The sequence below is a fragment of the Engraulis encrasicolus genome, chromosome 14 (genome assembly GCF_034702125.1).
Source record: "Engraulis encrasicolus isolate BLACKSEA-1 chromosome 14, IST_EnEncr_1.0, whole genome shotgun sequence".
NCBI classification, from domain to species: Eukaryota; Metazoa; Chordata; class Actinopteri; order Clupeiformes; family Engraulidae; genus Engraulis; species Engraulis encrasicolus.
This window is the reverse complement of record NC_085870.1, coordinates 7311914-7334138: the sequence shown is the minus strand read 5'-3', so window position 1 is coordinate 7334138 and position 22225 is coordinate 7311914. Positions and strand designations below refer to the sequence as shown.

General features: G+C 45.2%; 1 protein-coding gene across 2 annotated transcripts in view; it reads left to right on the top strand.

Moving 5' to 3' along the window:
- Nucleotides 1-22225, top strand: part of arhgef10la (Rho guanine nucleotide exchange factor (GEF) 10-like a) — a 277194-nt gene that overhangs the window by 95046 nt on the left and 159923 nt on the right. For both annotated transcript variants that reach the window (XM_063214836.1, XM_063214835.1), the window contains 2 exons: nt 4708-4878; nt 18245-18390. In XM_063214836.1, coding sequence (XP_063070906.1) covers nt 4708-4878; nt 18245-18390 — 317 coding nt within the window. The remainder of the gene's footprint in view (nt 1-4707; nt 4879-18244; nt 18391-22225) is intronic.

The following is a 22225-nucleotide window of genomic DNA, read 5'->3' as shown; positions in this document are numbered from 1 at the left end:
GTCCGCCTTCAAGTGGTCAAGGGTGACTGGAGCCTCTTTCCGTGGCCTCCAGGTCTGCATGTCATCTTCATCTTCATCTTCATCTTCTCCATCTGCATCCACTTTCCGCACCATCATCACCTTGGCACCTTTTCTCCTCACCTCTGCTGTCTCCATCTTTGTGTCCACCATCTCTGTCTTTACTTCCTTCATCTTCGTCTCAGGATGCTCCGACTTCACCTTTGTTTCTTCAGTCTTCATCTCCTTCCACTCTTTCAACATGTTCACATGGTACACCTGGGTGGTCTTGCCCTTGTCAGGGTGGTGTACCTGGTATGTGACTGGACCCATCTTCTTGGTGATGACGTATGGGCCTTGCCATTTCGCGAGAAGCTTGCTGGTGCTGGTGGGTAGCAGTAATAGGACCTTCTGACCTGGCTGGTACTCACGGTGCCTGGCATACTGGTCATACCAGAGCTTCTGTGCCTTCTGCGCCTTCCGCAAGTTCTCTTCAGCCTCCTCTCGGTACTGGTCCAGGCAGTCCCTCATTCGTAGGACGTACTGCACGATGCCCACCTCAGATGAAGCTTCTGCTGGCCTCTCCCACGTCTTCTTCAGCAGGTCCAATGAACCCTGAACCTGTCAACCGTATACCAACTCGAATGGGGAAAACCCTGTCGAGGCTTGAGGCACCTCCCTGTATGCAAACAGGAGGAAGGGGAGCCATTTGTCCCAGTCCTTGCCGGTGTCTGAGACGAATTTCCTCAACATGCTCTTGAGGGTGTGGTTGAATCTCTCCACGAGTCCGTCCGTCTGCGGATGGTATGGGCTGGTCCGGAGGGCTTTGATTCCCAGCTGCTGGTGGAGTTGGTGCATCAGTCGTGATGTGAAGTTCGTCCCTTGGTCGGTGAGAATTTCCCTCGGGAATCCAACCCGAGAGAAAAGCTGGACCAGGGCACTGATGACCTTCGGTGTGGTGATGGACCGCAGCGGGAAGACCTCCGGATAGCGGGTCGCGTAGTTGCAGATCACCAGGATAAATCGGTAACCAGAGCTGCTCTTCTCCAGTGGTTCGACGATATCCATTGCGATGCGTTCAAAGGGGGTGGAGATCACAGGTAATGGGTGCAGAGGTACTCTGTCCGCTCTCCGCACAGCACCTGTTTTCTGGCACACTGGACAGTTAGCACAGTATGTACGCACGTCGGTATACATGGAGGGCCAAAAGAATCGCGAGCTTAATCTCAGGTAAGTTTTCTGGAGTTTCAAATGACCTGCCCAAGGTAGTGTGTGTGCGAGGTGAAGGACTAGGGGTCGGCATGTGGTCGGTACAACTAGGCGCTTAACATTATCCCCTTCAATGTATAACAGCCCATTCTCCAACATTACTCTTTCCCCATCCACCCCTACTTGATCACCTCCCTTCCCATTCACTCTGTCAAACAAGGGTTTCAACGACACATCCCCAGCTTGCAATGCTCCCATGTTCTCTGGCACCTCCCACAACCCATCAGCTTTAAGAGCAGTAGTTTCCGGTTTAGCCACCGGGGTACCCAAATGCTTCGCTATGCGCCGCTGTTGGCGCGTCTTCCTGGGGCCTTTGGACCCGCCCTGGTACAGACTACTACACAAGTCTGGTAGGGGCTCAAGCCCGCCCTTCGTTTGGGATCTGGTGAACACTGCACAAGACAGATGCTTTCCTGCAGCTTCACATTTAGGTGCATCCAGAAGTTCTGTCAACACTGGTAAGTCCCTCCCCAAGACTATATCAGTTGGCAAATCTCTCACCACCCCAGCATTAATCAGAAACATTTGACCCTTTGCAGTTACAGTCACTTCAGTAGTCGGGTATTCCTTCTCATCACCATGTACACATTGCACAAACATTTTCTTTTCATAGTTCAGGTTATCAGAGGGTAGCAGGGATCTGTTCACGAGAGTCACGGAGCTACCAGTATCAACCAGTGCATTCACAGCCTGTCCATTCAACAGAATTTCAGATTTCATTTCATCAGCATTATCATTATCATCATCCTCATCAAGACAGTCTCCCTCCCTCGGTACATAGCAAAACCCGTTAAGCTTTGGCTTTCTTATCGGACACACAACAGCTTTATGACCTTGCTGCTGACAGTTATAACAGACAATCTCTCGCCCTCTATTCTGCGAACCATCCCATCTCACAGCCCCACCCATGGTACCTCTACCGTCCCGTGTGTCTTTGACATCTTGGGTTGCTTGAGATCGCTGGGGTGCTTGAGATCGATGAGTGCCTTGGAGGTGCAGTGGTGCTTGGGGTCGCTGATTACTCTGAAAGTGTGGTGATGCTTGAGGTCGCTGACTGCCACGCCGATGAGCGTTGAGGTACTGCATGGCAAGTTTTGCAGTGGTCTTAGCATCCTTCGGCTCGTGCTCTTTCACCCAGGTCCGGACGTCGTACGGCAGAACGTTGATCAGCTGCTCCATGATGATCGTCTCCGCGATGTCCTCCTTGGAATGCTGCTCCGGCTTTATCCAGCGCCGATACAGGTTCTTCAGGCGGTTGTACGTCTCCGTCGGGGTCTCTCCTGGCGGTGTCATCGGCGTCCTGAAGCGCTGTCGGTAGGTCTCAGTCGTCACGTCGAACTTCTCCAGGATCGCTTCTCGTAGATGCTTGTAGGTGTTGGACTTCTCCTCATCCATCGCTGTGTAGGCAGCAAGCGCCTTCCCCGTCAGCAGTGGCACCAGGCGACACGCCCAGTCTCTCTCTGGCCACGCCCACGTTCTGGCCATGCGCTCGAAACGAAGCAGGTAATCTTCTATGTCTTCACCTTGTTGGTACACCGGCATCTTGGGCTCCTTGCGCACAACCCTCTCTGGCTGCGCTTGTTGAGCTGGAGCTGCAGCAGGTCGATCTTGAACTGCAGCATGCTGGTCTTGCGCTGGAGCAGGAACCGCCCACGGCTCATCAAACGAGTCTGCTGGCTCTTCTCTGGCGTTTCGACGACGATGGGGGGTTGGTGTGGGGAGGCCCATCCGTGGACTCTCCGACTCTACGGCACTCTCCGGTGTAGCTGCGGTCCTCGACGCTGCATGCTGTCCTCCGGCTTGTCTTTCTCCAAGGTGTGTAGCCAGGCCACGAATCTCTGCCAGGATGGTCTCCTCGCGACGCTGCTGCACCGTCAGGAACTCCCTCAGCAGGCCTGCTACATCTCCCATTGTACGCTCTGCCTCCTTCTCTGATGTCCGTTCTGCTTCCTCCAGTGATGCTGCTGCCGTCACCTCTGGTTGGAACCGGGCTTTGGGTTTCTGTTCTGTCGGAGTACTCGAAGTCATCTTCGAGCGTACCACCGGCTCTGGCTCCTCTTCGTGCACCTCCGATGCCTCCTGCCATTCTTCTTCTTGCTTCTCACCTTTCACGTCGGCCATCTTGAAATTGGGCGATGCACTTCCTGTGGCTGGCCAATCCCACCGCTGCCACCATATGTCACAAAGTAATTCAGTCTCAAAAAGGTAAATTCAACTTACAGCCACAACCTGCAGTACAACTGTTTACCTGAGCTGGTACTCGGTGCTTCTGCTCACTCTCTCTCTCTCTCAGAATGATCACAGCCCAGTATTTCAGATGCTCAACCCCTCCCACAGGTCATACTATCTTCACATTTAAACTCAATATTCACTAATAGGCACTTTTACACATTACTTCTACATTCAGTAGTTAGTTGCAAAATAATACACTTCATATGCATCATAATCATTGCACAGTTTCCCATGTAAAGCACAATATTTCAATACTTCATCAAAAACCCCGTAGAAAATAGTTTGCCCCGTACCCACGCTGCATTGCGCCGAGCTGAGGCGCTTGAACAAGCCCTCAGCCCCACTGCTCGAGTTTGCCTGTCATGGCGGCGCGCACACCATACAAACCTTCCCCAAACAAATGCTGCTGGAGTTAAAACTAATGGGCAAAAATGGACAACTTAACAAAACACAAAGAAAGGGGGCTCATAACACACAGGATTTAACCTGCGCTACTCGGTAAGTGTATGTTTATTGTTATCGCGTGAGTGTAGCCGAAGTCGGGGAAAAAGTTTCAGTGTTTGTGTTCGCGTGAATGGATGTTTGTTTGAAGTCGCGTGTAGTGCGCAAAAATGTTTGTAAATACTACTGTTTGATGCCGCGTCTGTGTTTACCGTTGTGTATGAATGTTATTGTTAGTGACTGTGTGTGTGTGCTTCTCATGTACTGACGCTTGTTAAAAGGATGGTGTCAGCCGCTAGTCAGCTAAATACAGGTGTGCACCCCTGTTCCAGTGACCAGAGATAATTAACAAGGTGCTGTACGGAGGAGCTAGACAGAGCACTCTGTCACTCACCCCCTTTCTATGTCTCTTAAGCCTGGCTCAAACTACACGACTATCGCGCCGATTCTCGGCTGAAAACACCACCCTTACGACAATCGGTGGAACGTTACCCCCCAGGACCATCGCAAGTGATTGTCGGGAAAGATTTCCTCGTCGTGGCCCACATTCTAAGGTGGAATTTTGGCAGCTCAAAGAGTCGCCGATCGCAAGTCGTAGAAATCTAACAGTGTTTGATATTTGCGACTGGAAATAGAACGTCGTGGTGCACCCCGACGTCAAAATCGGAGACACAATCGGCAGTCGTGTAGTTTGAGCCTGGCTTTATCCCCTCTCTGCCTCACAACCTCTCTGACCCTCCTCTCTCTCTCTCTCTCTGTTTTCTGCAGGACATGCTGAAGAACACTCCTAAGGGCCATGTGGACCGACTGCCGCTGCAGTTGGCCCTGACGGAGCTGGAGACGCTAGCGGAGAAGCTGAATGAACAGAAACGCGTGGCCGACCAAATCACAGAGACCCAGCAGCTAGCACGGAGCATCAGCGATCGCTGCTTAAACAAGGTACACACCAACGCACACAAACCCACACCAACGCACACATGCACTCATCTGCATTTAGTGGTCTGAGTTGTCTGTAATGCAATTGAGTGGTCCCCACTGAAAGTTTCCCACTGAAGTTAAATAGCAAAATGTGGCTTCTGTCATTGTTTCTTCAGTCAGAAGCCATTTCTCTATGAAATTAAGCTATGGATGTAAGATATGAATACCAATGAACACCATAACCACATGGTGATTTGGACATTTTTGAAAACAAAAATAGAAAGAAGGCTTTTGTCACAACATGACAACACATTTGTTAAGTTTAACCACATTCCTACATGACTCATTTTACTCACTTGAGCCAAAGAGCACCTGTTTTGGAGAAAAAAAACAGCACTCCTTAGTAACCACCAAATTATTGGTGCTTTAGTATGGTAGAAATAGAGTAGTCTGAAGTACAGAATGGAGCATAGCCATAGAAAGCCATTCTCAAACAGATTGAGGCACAATCCAAATTAGCCAAATAAAGTAGATGGCAGCAAACACAAAAGGTTCACCAGTAGTCACTCTATTGCATTGCATAACTTGGAACATTTCTAAATAATGGACTTCTCCGCTGTGCATCTTCATGGTGAGATCAAATGTTTTAGTTTTTTTTAAGTTTTTTTTTGGGGGTTTTCAGCCTTTATTGGTTTTTGTGAGACAGGATAGTGGAGGAGAGACAGGAAGTGAGCTGGGAGAGAGAGATGGGGAAGGACTGGCAAAGGACCCGGATCGGGAATCGAACCCGGGTCGGCCGAGTGGTAAACGTGTGCCCTACCATATCAGCCACGGTAGGACCAAAATGTTTTAGTTTTATGTACTGTACATCACTGCTGCTTGGCAACTGAACCTGAATCTGGATCCTTCACAACACGCATTGATAATTACACAGTTCACAAAACAATTATCGTCTTCAATTAAATAAGCCTATTTGTAAAATATTATTTTCCAGATCCCCATTTTCTCCAGGTTTGTTTTGCAACATTCATGTCAAATAAAAATGTGGTAACACTTTATTTTAGGGATACATCTATTAGCACTAATGCATACAATGTTAATGCCTGCATAAGTAGCTTGTAAGGCATACACTAAGCAAATGCTAAGGCCTACTAGGTCCTTACTAAGGATAAATTGCTTATAAATCCCTTATTGTGTATGAACAAGACATTTGCGAATACATGCCTAACAAATGTTTGATTTTGCTGTGTACATGCCTTACAAGTTACTTTTACAGGCACATTGTATGTATTAGTGCTCATAGATGCATCCCTAAAATAAAGTGTTACCAAAAATGTTTCCCGTCCACTTCATTTTTGTTCAGCTCTGTATCCAATTTAGCTTTTACGGTTTCTACGCACTCCCTGTGTGCTGTTTCAGTGGACAAGGACACGTGTTTACCAAAATGTGCAATTTGCAAAAGAGTGTTTAGAGGACTAAGTGGCCTATTATCCGACTGAAGTGCTGAGCTGCCAATATGTTTGGCTTGGACAGAACACACAAGAGGGACAGATAAACATCATAGCCATCCAGGCAGAGCACTAAACATGACTGAGATGTGGTCAGCACGCTGCGGAAAAAAAACATGATCACATAAGCCCTCACAGGACAAGTTTTAACATCAGCATGCCTTAAAATAACCATCTGGACTCAAGTAAGATGATTGGAGTGCCAGCTGCATTTTAAGTAGTATTTACCTTGAACATTATTCATGCTATTTGGGTTGTTGGCTTGCTTGCTCAATACTAGAAAAAAAAACTGCTACTGTAATGCAATGCCTGTTGAGAAAATGTCCAATATGGGGCCATTATAAAATGCTCTGGAAGAATATTAGTGTCAGCCTTGCTTTACTGGTCTGCTTAGTTTTTGGAGCCCATGACAGGAATAGTAATAGGCTAATTATCAAATAATAGCTAATTAAAGTGAGCTGTGATTTCAGCGCTGTTGTGACCCTCATTAACAGTTTGGCCTCGTGTAACCCAAAGTTTGCTGATCCAACAGCCTTTTCCCTGAACATTTTCTATGCTGTGTACGTTCACACACAATCTGCTTCCATCTCTTTGCAGTCTACTCAGAGATCTTCCTATATACTGTTCTCACTAAAAATCTCTTGAATTTACTAATTGGTTGCAAATTATAGTTTTGAACAGAGACTGAGCCTGTGATATGTAACCATTTATTATTGTGATCAAATCTGCTTGTGCAAATGACCTGCCAAATGTATTTGTGCAAACATGCATGCACACAGAGGGTGTAATTTGTCAAAAATTCAAAGGGGGGAATGTTTTATTTTTATTTATTTATTCATTGAACGACCCACAGTGGTTCATCCTGTCATCTCGCATATATACAATAAACTTCGGATGAATGTTAGTTGAGAAGGTTACTGACTTTTACATGTTGCCTGCCTGACTAATGCTTCGGCCTAACTAGCGTTGTAGACCCTGCACTACAGATTTCTTTTTGAAAACTCCCCTTGGAGCAGCAGCGAACAGACCGAAAAGGCATGTAACAGTCTCATTTTTGCGGAGATGTTTTAAAAGAGACCCTCTTCAGATCCGTCTCAACAATGCTAAAAGTAACGTGATAGAAGGGCTTAAATAAAACAATGTTATGCCTAAATGTTGTTTTGTTTATCTCTGTCAAAATGATAATTTAGCAGCTATTCAAGCATTTTTGTTCTTAAGCCTGCTGGAGAGTACAATCATTCGATCTTTGTTTCATTTGAAATAGCGTACAAATGAAAACGAAATGTGCGCCACTGCCATTGTGCCACAAGATGAGCAGGCAGGGAAACAACACGGAAAAAAAACGAGTGCATCTCTTTATTCATAGCACAAATGATGTGTTTCCTGCAGGAAAGGGAGAAGAGAAAGCATGAATGCATCTCAGATAGTGGTTAAAAGTCAGAGCACGACCACGGGCATGTGCACGATAGCGAATAACAACCTCGCGCACCTCTCAGGCCACAATGTATACACTTGAACATCAAGATTGCCGAAACGAACGTTTGTGGTGGCTATGAAGACTCTACATGTCAGAAAAGTCTGTCACTGCCACACCTTGCTCATCATTTCAATTGTGTGTTTCATTTCTATCATTATTGATGCCGTTGTTCTCTTGAGTATAAAATTAATGCACACACACGCACAAACCCCTGTACACAAACAAGCACACGCACGCACTCACGCACACACACACACACACACACACACACACACACACACACACACACACACAAACAAGCACACTCGAACACACTCAAATGCACGCACGCACACACACACACACACACACTCACACACACACACTCACACACACACACACACACACACACACACACACACACGCACCAACAAGCACAGACTCACACGCACGCATGCACGCACGCACGCACGCACGCACGCACGCACGCACACACACACACACACACACACACACACACACACACACAGGAGATATTTCTAGACCGGGACCCACCTCTCCCCTTCTGCTCCGCCGGCATCCCTATTATCACTGGCAACTCCATTAGCCCAGCCCTGAAATAACCAGAGCGGACGGAGTAGGGCGCCCCAATGCATGGTCACCTTCCCACATTTATGAAGCAATCACTGGGTAGCCCTGGCCCCATCTCTGCTCCATTATACGGTCCGAGCACGGACCAGCCTGGTACCGGCCCCCAGCCCCCAGCCCCCAGCCCTCGACACCCCAGCCCTGGCCCCATCTCTGCTCTATTATATGGTCCGAGCACGGACCAGCCTGGTACCGGCTCCCAGCCCCCAGCCCCCAGCCCCCCGTCCCCAGCCCTCGACGCCCCAGCCCCAGCCCTTTAGCCCCCAGCCCTTTAGCCCCCAGCCCGGGGAGCCAGGGATGTTCCAGTTCCATTACCACACTTGTATTACAATCCAGCTGCTGTAAGTCTGAGCCAATGCATTTCTGAATAAGAGGAATTACAGGCTAAATGAGACATTTAATTGGAAACCGCAGGAGCAAGAGCAAGCTGCCCTCCCCTCCCCTCCCCTCCCCCCTCCCCTCCCCTCTCCTCTCCTCTCCTCTCCTCTTCTCATACTCATCTCTCTCTCTCCTCCCCACCACTATGCCTATGCTCTCACTTTCTCTCCCTCCCTCTCTTTTTGTAGCGCTCTCTCTCTCCCCCGTACTCTCTCTCTCACGCTCTCATTATTTCCTTACCCCACTTCCCCTTGCTCAACCTCTCGCTCTCTCTCTTTTTTCTTCTCTTGTCTCTTTTTCTCTCTTGCACATTCTATCTCTCTCTCCCACACACACACACACATACAGACACACACACACACACACACACACACACACACACACACACACACACACACACACACACACACACACACACACACACACACACACACACACACACACACACACACACAGACACACACCTTTGCACATTTTGCCAAGTCATTCACTGCACACTGGCCTCTTTCTTTCTTCTCTCTATCTCACCATCTAGTATTTCTCTCTTTCTCTATCTCTCTGCCATGCCCACAGACAACACAGACAAGCATCTCCCCCCCTTCATCCCCTGCTTCTTTTCATTGCATCCCAGCACGCCCGCCCGCCCGCTCGCCCGCCCGCCCGCCTGGCCTCTGCCTCGGCCCAATCTGTCACTGCTTGTTCTTGTTTCCTCTCAGGTGTTAGCTGATTGAAGCAAACTATGTTGCTTGCACTCAGCACAGCGCGCGGTGCAGTGCAGTGTGGTGCGGTGCAGTGCGGTGCGGTGCGGTGCGGCAGATCACTAGCGTTGAGCTTGCAGAATGTTGATGTTGCCGCCGGCCGTCTGCCGACGTGATCTCATCCATTTGCCCCCTAAATGGCCCAATGAAATATTCATCCGTTGTCTCTGCATCTAGCCGACTAACGTGTGCGGGTGCTTGTCTGCCTGGGGAAGATAGAGTGGAGCTGGGGCTATGGATGGGGTAGGTGTGGTGGGTGGTGGGTGGTGGGGGTGGTGGTAGGGTCGGCGGTGGAGGAGAGCTGGCCAAGGTTTCAGGTAGAGGTGGGCGGTTTGCACGGTATGATGTATTACCGCGCGAATAGACCAGGCGCGATGCGATTCAAGCGACAGAGTGCAGCAGCAAGCGATACGAGCGATTGAGGAGACTAGAGTATGTCCGTACAGGCAGAAGGCAAAGCATTCAAGCATTCCCATTGGCTGTGGTCACTGACCTCTATACAGTCATTGGCTGTCGCGGCTTGTCGCCGAACCGCGTCATAGAAAGTTGAAAAGATTTCAACTTCAAACTGTCGCGCTTGTCGCGCAAATCGCTCTAGTCTCCAGAATCGCTTTTGTCGCGCGACTCAATACAAAGTCAAGTGTTTTTTGACTGACGGAAGAGATTTTGTGCCACACCGTGTACCGTCACAGCACATTGCATTCTGAAGATGAAACTAATGCAACGTTTTGATTATCTGCCCGGCTCTTGTAGCCTCATTACCGGAGAGCCTTAAGTAACAGATTGATACTTGGTCATTACCATTTGGTGACGGTAAGGTTAAAACAGTAAGGTTAGGCCTATAGCTCTGCGCAAAGGGGTTAAAGAAAAACAGCAAAACCTCCATTTTATTTAAATAAGCTGGAAAATAAAAAATATATATTATATATAATATAATATAATATATATATTACAATTCATGGGCTTTACAGTTTAATTTCAGAGGCTATGTGAAAAGCGAGCTAACAAGTTTATTAAATTAAGTCTATTAAATTAAATTCAGTCAATTAAATTAAGTCAATTAGATGGAGGTATGACACCAAAACAGCTGTGCTAAACGCTAACACTGATTTCCTTAAATGTAACACTTTGCGTCACACCTAGTAACTGTATGTTACTATGTCCAGTTGAAATAATATCATTCATGATATCTGGCTGGGTTCGCTAGCGTTAGCATGCTAATCCTACTACAGTGATCTGCCATTGACATGTGGTACTGTATAAGGAATCTGCTACCTTCATTGAAAGCCGCCTGAATTGAAACAGTAACAACTTACACCATTAACCCTCTAGCTACCATAACGGCCATGAACGTCCGGCTGGATCTGTACCACAACGGCTGCGGCCGGCCGAAATATTTTCTTATGAAAATACGGCTGAACGGCCGTCATCATGCATCACGCGGACACTTCTACGGTTATCCTTACACGTCTTTGGCATGGTTCAGTTCAAACATTATTAGCTAGTGTAGTCCATTACAGTTATCGCATATAATCCATAGGCCTACCGCTTGAAAACAGGACTTCTGGGTGAACGACATTTGTTGTCGTCACATGTTCATTGTTCAACTTTGACCCTGGATGGATGGATGGATGGACGGAAGGATAGATAGATAGATAGATAGATAGGCCTAAATATATAGATATATAGATATATAGGCCTAGATAATATCGGATTTTATCACATTTTTATCATTTAATCCACATCAAAGGCACTCTATGGGAATACTGAACAATTAATTATCCATAAATGATATACCCTTTGAAAGTGTGTTTTCTCTACTTTAATATGAAAGTAACTTGTAATTGACACTTTTCATTTCTTTTCAAGTTATTTGACATTATTTAAAATATGACCAAAATGTCAATTTTTCCTTAGAATTCCTGGTAGAATTCCGGCCTATTCAAAAAAAATTCTGGTAGCTAGAGGGTTAAGTGTGGCATAATCACAGATTTAAGTACTCATTTCCAAAAGACCCTCAACAACTCAAATGTCCAATTAATTGGATGAAATCCATGTGTCTCATTCATTTTGGCATCTCTCTCTCTACCTGCATTCTCTCTGGTTTAACCACCTCAAGACTAACCATGTTCCTGAATATGAAGGAAGTCAAAGACTGCACTTGGTGCTATGTAAACCACTAAGAAACGGTTCTGTTCTAATTATAGAAAATTATTATAAGGTAATGCAGTAGGCCAGTGGTTCCCAACCTTTTTCTTCAGGGACCCATATTTTTACCATTGTAAGCTTTGCTGACCCAATCGTGCGAGCGCCCACACAAGAGGGAGTCACATGAGACTCTGTTTCCTGGGAAAAACTCATTAGTTATCATTTCATTCCTCAATTTGTCTTCGGTCAAATATAGAATAACTGTTTAATGTATCACTTACATTTTGTTGCTTCTATGCATATATTAGTTTAAATGCTTTGTCATTTATTCAACGTGGGCTATATATGATATTAAAATGAAACCCCTTAAAATCAAGAGGGCTTCGCGACCCACTGTGGATCTTTGGCGACCCATAGGTTGGGTCCCGACCCATAGGTTGGGAATCACTGCAGTAGGCTACTGTTTTTCGTCAGAGGCTCAAATTATACCACGGGTAGGCCTATATATTTTTGGCTATAGGCCTACCACTCACCCCTAGTTTCAGGGTTACTCTATGATTCATCGTCACATCGGTCGGGCATGAATGTGTGCAGCTGCAACACACATGCACACACACTTGAACTCCCACACACACACATAAACGCACGCCACACCAAATGTCATTGATGCCCATGTGCGCTAATAGCCTACGTGTACACACACACACACACACACACACACACACACACACACACACACACACACACACACACACACACACACACACACACACACACACACACACACACACACACACACACACACACACATTCATGTTCGTTCTGTCCTTGGTGTGTCCGTATGCTGCCACTTCCATGCATTCACACCTCATAGAAGGTGCATGTGCACTCCTGCCATTTATGTACACTGTGGTCTCATACAACATTTAGCATGACTCATCACTCCCTCACACACTACTTAACCACACATGTCTCAGTGACTGAGAAGAACAGAGGGCCTATTTCGTATGTGCGTGTGTGTGTGTGTGTGTGTGTGTGTGTGTGTGTGTGTGTGTGTGTGTGTGTGTGTGTGTGTGTGTGTGTGTGTGTGTGTGTGTGTGTGTGTGTGTGTGTGTGTGTGTGTGTGTGTGTGTGTGTGGGCTGTGTGTGTGTGGGCTGTGTGTGTGTGTGGGCCCGCTTGTGTGACTGTATGTGTGGGAGTGTTTGTCTGTTTTGTGCGTCAGTGTGTGTATGTGTGTGTGTGTGTGGACATGTGTGGGTGTGTCAGTGTATGTTTGCGTGTGTGTGTGTCTGTATGTGTGTGTGTGTGCAAGTGTGAGTGCACGTGTTTCCGTGTTTGTGTGTGGGCCCCCGTGTGTGACTGTCATGTGTGGGAGTGTGCGTTTGTCTATGTGCTTGCGTCAGTGTGTGTTTGTGTGTGTGTGAGTGTGCGTATGTGTGTATGCGACTGCGTACACCAATGTTCATGCCTGTGTGTGCGTGTGCGTGTGTGTGTGTGTGTGTGTGTTTGCGCGTGTGTATGTGCACGTGTGAATACAGAAAAGAAAGAGATGAGCGAAAATCCTTGGCCCACGGGAAGGGACGAGTAAAATGGTGGAATTAGGTGATACGAGCCGAGAATAACAGCCAAAGATAAAGCTGGAGGAAGAAAGGGAACAAATGGAAGGAAGAATGAATGTGGAATTAAGTATACTGTAAAAGCAGACTAGAGAAGTAGAGAAATAAAAGTAGGCTATACGACGGAGTGAGAGGTAAAGAAGAAAGAAAGAAAGAAAGAAAGAAAGAAAGAAAGAAAGAAAGAAAGAAAGAAAGAAAGGAAGAAAGAAAGAAAGGAAGAAAGAAACAGGCGAGAAACTTAGAATACAAAGATAGTAGATTGAGAAAAGGATTAAGTAGAGAGAGGCAGCGGTAAAGAGACTGGAGTCGAGGAGAGGAGAGGAGAGGAGAGAAACTAGAGGAAGGACAGATACTGTAGACTGATAGAGTGATGGAGAGATAGAGCAGTGTTTCTCAACAGGGGTGCCGGGGCACCCTGGGGTGCCGCGGGCCCCCCTCAGGGGTGCCGCAGAAACGTGGCTGATAAATAAATCATGTAATATGATACATATTTGTCTAAATTGATAAGTTAATGCTAGTCAGTGGAATCTTTCATCTGCCATTTACGCACAATAAGGTAAATATAGGTCGCCCCAGTCGCTGCAACTTTGAACGTAGGTCGTGTGACTTCTCCAAATGTGTTACTTTTCTAACCTTTTGTGGTATTGGATGCAATGCCATCTTACGGCTTGTTGGTTTGGGGTGCCTTGACATTTTTCATGAATTGAAAGGGTGCCTCGCCTAAAAAAGGTTGAGAAACACTGAGATAGAGTGATAATGTGAAGAGAGGAGAGTAACTCAGCAAGCTGCAGAGTCTGGAGCCACATGCATTATAGATGGTGTGTGTGTGTGTGTGTATGTGTGTGTGTGTGTATGTGTGTGGGTGTGTGTGTGTGTGTATGTGTGTGTGTGTGTATGTGTGTGGGTGTGCGTGCGGTTGTGGGCGGTTGTGTGTGTGCGTCCCGTAATTGCAAGTGTGTGTGTGCAAGCGTGCGCGAGAGTGTCCATGCGTGCGTGCGTGCGTGTGTGTGTGCGTGTGTGTGTGTGTGTGTGTGTGTGTGTGTGTGTGTGTGTGTGTGTGTGTGTGTGTGTGTGCGTGTGTGTGTGTGTGTGTGTGTGTGGTGAACCTCTAGAAAATTGAGTTTTTTTCTTGTCTGACTCATCTGTCTGTAATGAAAGGTTTTGTTACAAACACACGCACACACACACACACACACTAGGGTTGTGCCGATAGACGATATCATCGTCCATCGGCGATGGACAGCTGGCATCACGATGGACGGCAAACATCGTGATGCCAAGGAATCTTGTACTTGTGTATTTTTGAAGCCGCTGCTATAGTAATCATTACGGTACTTGACATCACATTACCGTAAAATCCGTAGTAGCAGCAGCGGTTTTCAAGAAAAGTTGTGAACACAAGCCCCAGTGAATTATATAACTACGAAAAAAAACACAATGGAATTTAAAAAAAAACTTGTGAACTAAGCCCAACTATTGTTTGCTGCAGATGTATGTAAGTAGGCCTAAGTGATATCGTTCATTTATTTCTGTGACCTAAGTTGTCGACTACAAAGGGGACTCTTTACGCATTACCTAGCTGGCTCCTCCGGTGTAACATGACGATAAGCAACACGTTCGGCAATTGCGACAGTTTAACATTTCATGTTTAACGGTTCACCTCAAAATGTTTAATCGTTATTCGCGGTGGAGATGTCTTGTGAAGCAGCCACTCAAGAGTGTACACTTCTGATAAGCCCACTGTCAATAAGGTGAGCAAGCGGTTCCATGTCCGCCCACTCGTCTTCATGGCTTCACCGCCAGAACTACTTGTAGAACTATCCATTGATCAACTCCATTGATGAGGGGAAAAAAGTCTCGATATGACCTAAAACAAAACATTCCGTACTCTAGTGCTAGGAATTGACAAAGTCGGGGCTAAAATCCATTGCAAAGCCTCTCGAGAGGGCACGCAATCACGCATGGGTTCTCATCTCTTTCCCATTTAGTTTTCTGGTGAGCGAGAGGGGCTAAAGTTATAGCCTACTAGCCTGTGCAAAAACGCAGCGCATATGTCGTCTTAAAATAGTTACACAGATAAATAACTTACAGATGTAACAAATTTATTGACAAGTCTCCCAAAAACGCCACGCAATGAACTGATGGTAAAGTAGCAAGCACTGGGCTTGCAGGTGACACGGGAGGAGAGACGAGAAGGGCGAGGGGGAGGGGTCAGCGGGGGATCTCTGCATCTCAGCGACCATCTCACAAAACAGCTGAGCAAAAACGCTGAGGAGGTTTTAAAAAATTCCCCCAGAATGTAATAATAATATTAATATATTTCACTTACTCTTAAATTAAATAGAATTAAATAATAACTTAGCTGAAGATGAATAATAAAAATAAATAGAAAATATATCAATATATTTTTTAATTATACCCCCCCCCCCCCCCCCCCCCCCCCCACCCCCCCCCCCCCCCCCCCCCCCCCCCAAGACGATGTCATCGTCCATCGCATCGTCTCACTGTAAACATCGTCAGCTGTCAATTAGGGGGACATCGCCCAAGCCTAGCGTGCGCACACACAAACAAACACACACACACACACACACACACACACACACACACACACACACACACACACACACACACACACACACACACACACACACACACACACACACACACACACACACGTACAACTTTCAGGAAAACTTACAGACGGCAGCTTTAAAGGTGCACTGTGTAATATTTTTAGTAGTTCTTTTCCAGATTTCATGCTAGCCATTAACAAATGTTACCTTTTTAACAAATACTTACCACCACCATCAAATTCGAACTATTCATAATGACAGGGAAAATTGCACTTTTCATACATGAAAAGAGGGATCTTCTCCCCGGTCCGCCACTTTGAATTTCCAGAAATAGTTATTTTTAGCTGCAGAACTTACTGTACATTGTTCATACTAGTAAATATTAGTTTATGACATTGTAAATATTCATGAAAAGATCAACTTTGACAATAGGCAGCACAGTTTCAATAAAGCCGCATAATTGCAATACCTACTATGGCCACCATCTTACCCAGTGCACCTTTAAGAGGCAGCCAAGGACAACTGATACAGAAGAACATCTAGTAAGCTGCCTCTCCTCTTCAGGGATCTTGAAGGGCCAAGGCCAGAGCCTGCCTACGTGGTCTGGACTACAATATGTGGTGGAGAGGGGAGTGCTAAGGGAGCAATACATAGTATAGTATCTGTTGGCTGCTAGTACAAGTAGGACTCAAAGGAACACCTTGTCAATGCTTTGTATACATATATACGCACACATGCACACACTCACACAGACACGGAAGCATCCTTGCACAACCATACACCCCCCAGAAGCACACACACAGACACATACACGCACGCGCACACACAGACGCACGCACACGCACACACATGCGCACAGACACACACTCACATGTCCACAAAAAGAGCACACATACGAAAGTGCATTGACACACTGTAAATCTCTCTTCATATTATGTGGATAAAGAGATAGAACGGCTCAAAAATCAATATATTGTAGTAGACTCTACAGTGTAGAGAGCATGCTGCTGGAAGTGATCTACAGCATACTGTATTGTGCAGGGGTGGGGAACCTATTGGCTCGTTCTTTTGAAACTCGATTGTCGGAAACTCCGGCTTCCGCCTCGGAAAAGTGCAAAAGAATGGGTACTCAAATCGGGGTTCTGCAACACAAACTCGGAGCGCTTCTGTGTACTCCGAGTTTGTTTAACATTAGTGTTTCCAGACGTTTGTATTGTCCCCCGCTGTTTCAATAGAACGCATTTACAACAGTTGTCGGGAGAACAACCTCAGATCTACCGACGGCCGAGTTTCAAAAGAATGAGCCATTAGTCTCGAGGGCCGCTTGCGATCCTTGAGGCTGTTTTATCCGGCCACCGATATCATTTCAATGTTATTCAGCTTCACATGAAATATGACGTATTTTGTAAAGGAATCTTAGAAAATGCATTTGAAATACAATTAAGTTATATTCAGGGAACCTAGAAGGTGGTGTTTGTTTAAAAGGTGGCTGCCTTCAATATACGCCTGAAGTGAAGGGGAAAATCCTGGTTTGTGTTCATAGTACGGCCCTCAGAGGACTTTTACGGCCCTGGTCACCACCCCTGGTATTGTGTGTGACACCGTGTGTGACACCGTGTGTGACACCGTGTGTGACACCGTGTGTGACACCGTGTGTGACACTGTGTGTGACACTGTGTGTGTGTGTATATGTGTGTGGGGGTGGGGGGGTGGGGGGGACTCCGTCAGATTTGAAGTGGAAATTCTGCTTGTGTGTGCGTGTGCGTGTGCGTGTGGGTGTGCGTGTGTATGTGTGGGGGTGTGTATGTGTTTGTTTGTGCATGAAAAACAGAGAGAGAGTGTGTGTACATTTGTACAGGGGACCCTAGGCTACAGGCTATGAAAGGCTCCCGGCAGCAAAAAAAAAAGGCAAATAACATGAAACAGTGTCATAATTCTGAATGAAGTCTGCCAACTATAGAGAGGATTAATAACAAGAGATGATTTTTTTTCATTACATCATCTACAATTCAGCAAAATTGCCCCCTCCCCCTTTGACCAATCAGGGGGGGGCCCTGGCTGGTGGGGGCCCCTAGGCTACGACCATATCTAGCATGTGCATTAATCCGGCCCTGCGTACGTATGCTGTGTAGCCATAACCCCCTTATGTTTTCCAGTCATGTACGCACGCGTCTGTCTCGGTAGTACGGTATGTTTTCCCAACCTTAAGCTCCCCTTCCATCCCTGCCTCTCCTCTCCTCTCCTCTCCTCTCCTCTCCTCTCCTCTCCTCTCCTCTCCTCTCCTCTCTCCTCTTCCTATAGGTGCTGAATACCGAGCAGAGCTCTCTGATCCTGTGTGAGACCCTGGTGGAGACGGTATACGGGGAGAGGGGTCAGGTGATCAAGTCGAAGGAGCGGAAGCTCTTCCTCTTCAATGACAAGCTCCTGTGCGCCAATATCAATGTCAAGTAAGAACAACACACCGTATAAAGTGGTTACTGTGCGTATACCGTGTGCATAGGAAAACACAGATATGTATTCAACATGTGCAAGGCGGAGGCGTACGCATACATTCGTAGGTTAAGGGGGAAGGTGAACATAGGTATGCACTTGAATGTATACACAGACAGACAGGTAAACAGACATGCACACACTCACACGCACTCACGCACACACACACACACACACACACACACACACACACACACACACACACACACACACACTGTACACACACACACACACACACACACACACTCCTTTTCTCCTGGGACGCTTTTTTTGGACCAAGGAATATTTTTGCGACAACCTTAACTCCCATATTCTAAATGCCAAACATGACTTGCTCCCCTTACAATTTCATTTGAAAGTCAAAGGAAAAGTAAAGGTAATTTATACAAGTACAATTTATGGAACAGTTACGTCATATGAAAGCATATTTTCAAGGTTATTAAGCAAACTGTCTCTTCTCACCACGACTCCCATGCAGTTCCGCCCGATTCCCACTTTGAGAATTGTAAGTAAGTACACCATTCAGAAGAACTGCACTATCTGCTTGGCACATGCGCATTGTCGCCCTGTGTTTAGCAAAAAGCTGGTCTGTAAGTTTTATCTAAGTATTTGCCATTTTACGTGGTTTATTAATACACGTCATATCGTAAATGTGGTATGTGGGAAATACTTGTAACACCGGTCTGTAAGATTTGTTTTATTGAAGTATTTGCCATTTTACATGGTTTATTACCTACACGTAGTACTAGAAATGTACAGGTAGTGTGTGGGAAATACTGGTAATAGTGCAATGGTGGTATGAGGAAAATACTCAGAAGTGGCTTTTTCTTGGTTTTATTAAGCAACAAGATTCAGAGACTGACGCTGTTAGTAACAGCTTGTGGCCGTCCGTCAAAGATATTGATCAGATGCTGGTGTGAATTGTGTTTTGTCAGTTCGTCTAGACCAGGGGTAGGCAACCTTTGTGACATGGAGTTGAAATTGAAATTGAAATTCTCTTGTCAATGACCGTGCCACCCTATATGTGCCACCCCTCATGTCTGCATCACTGTTGCCGTTTTTGCGGTAGGCCTAATTGCATTCACACATAAAACCACACTAAAAGGTAAGGCTGTAACGATACATCCAACCCACGATTCGGTTTGTATCATGATATATGACCCACGGTTCGATGTGCCCCACGATTTCACACAAAAAAAGAAAGAAAAAAAAAGAAAAAAAATAATTAGAAGAAAATAAATTATATATATACTTTGTAATTAATATCTTTTTTGCATTTACCTGCCTGCATTAATTGTGTAGGTTTACAAGGCTGAATGATGTTGCAGATATAGGCTACCACTGCAACCTGTTCCCAGGTGTTGACATCAAAACACAACACAGAGAAATAAGGGATATTAGTTCACCAAGGAAAAAGGCTTATAAATAGGCTAAGATCATATGTTGAGAGAGAGAGAGAGAGAGAGAGAAAGAGAGAGAGAGGTGGGGTGGTCAGGGTGTATGGTCATTGGCAGCTGTCTTACTTTATCAAACATTAGGCCTATCCAATTAATATCCAAACATTAAAAAAACACTGGCCATATATCGTCAGGAAACATGTTGTATTAGGTTAGGCTAGGCTACTTAAAGAAATGCAACACTTAATTTTGATTAAGTTAAATATTTCCGTAGCTTTTTTTATCGTGCAGCAGCGCCTGCCCGTAGCCTACAATCAAAACTCGAAATGAACCTCAGTTAGTTCTCACTGCTACGTAACGCGCACGTTTTTCGTTTTGTTTTGTGGTTTGACATTTTGTCAAGAGCGAGAATGAATGCAGAGGCTGAAATGGAGCATGCTTTCTGCTTATGCAGGCGGTAATTTTACAATATAGCCTAGCATTAATGTGGGAAGAAATAATGCTGCCTAATATCCTGCCTATCGACCTCAACGTTCGTCCGACTTCGGGCACCTCCCTACAAGCGATTCCAGGCTGGTTTATAGGCAGGCGGAGCATCTCGTGCGCTCCCTCTCTCTCGCGCTCTCTCTCTCTCTCCGCTCCAACGTCAAACTCCACTCGCAATACATCGCGCATGCATGAGTAAAAAAAATCTTGACACGTTTATTTGTCCTTCACCTTCCGATGTTTGCCAAAGTTTTTCGTCTCACGGAGGTTGCTCAGACAATGGATAACAACATGCTGGTTGGAAGGAGCATTTTATATGAGAAAGGGGTGAATGGAACTGTTACTCGAACGTGTGCGCCCTTTTTCTACTGGTCTTTTTAAGCGCATATGCAAACTCTTGCCTGTATGTTGCCTGTTGTGTTCTACACTGAGGGGTAACAACTTTAAAAGGGCACATCGCGATTCTGTGAGGAAGCTTCGCGATAGGGGTTCGTGGGTCTGCGTACCGCGATCCCCCGGTTCGATGCAATATCGTTACAGCCTTACTAAAAGGCCTACTGCTATAGGCCTAATAATAATAATGCAGTAATAGACTACTGCACTGAAACAGCAGATTTCTTTATATTGCAGTACAACAGTTTTAAGGAGAATACATAATGATGCTTAATAGCACAACATGAGAATATGAATACATACAATTCATAATAAAACATGGAATTAATCATAGAATTAATTTCTGGGCAATTAAGTGTGTGCTACCAACACGATAACTTAGCCTACCACTAGGCCTAATTATGTAAAGACTATTGCAATTATAAAATGTTAACATTTCTCACTCATTTGCAAACATTTGTTACATTCTGTTTTGTATACTATAGGTTATGCAAAGTTGAGCAACTACAACCATGTATTTGGAAGAGAAGAATTTGAGAAGATTAATGTCTTTACCTATGTTTATTTATTAGACAGCAAAATTGTGTGGGCCGCTTTGGACTCACACTGGACACCTGGAATGAAATGGCTGCTCAATATCTTTGTCGGACGGCCACAAGCTATTAATAGCAATTCACACCAGTGGCTGATCAATATCTTTGACAGACAGCCACGTACAATGGCAAATAGCCTACTTGAATAAAACAAATTGGAAACACTTTATATTAAGGGATGCAAAAAGAATAAAATAATTAACTCATGATGAATACAAAAAATAACAAACGCTTTTATAATAACTAAGTTTTATTAATGCTTTGTAAAATATCTACAATTAATATGTTCAAGGTCTCATCTTTTAACGATTATTTTTATTCATCTTCAAACAATTTGTAAATGTTTGATGAATATAAAATGTTAACATTTCTCACTCATTTGCAAATTTTTTTTAATGTTTTGTTCATCATTAGTTAATTATGTACAAAGTCTTTATAAAGCTTTGTTGTGTGTCCCTATTTATAAAAAAGTGTTACCAACAAATCCTACAGACCGGCATTACAAGTATTTCCTGCATACTACATTTACAATATGACGTGCAGGCCTATTAATAAACCACTTAAAATGTCAAATACGTGAATAAAACGGTAACACTTTATTTTAAGGATACATCTATTAGAACTAATACATACAATGTGCCTGTATAATCAACTTGTAAGGTATGTACAGAGCAAAATCAAACATTTGTTAGGCATGTATGACACTCATGTGTGTCTTGTTCATGCACAATAAGGGATTTATTACCAATTTAACCTTAGTAAGGACCTAGTAGGCCTTAGCGTTTGCTTAGTACATGCCTTACACGTTACTTATGCAGGCATTAACATTGTATGTATTAGTGCTAATAGATGTATCCCTAAAATAAAGTGTTACCAATAAAACTTACAGACTGGCCATTGACTGTATATTAGAGTTCTAATAT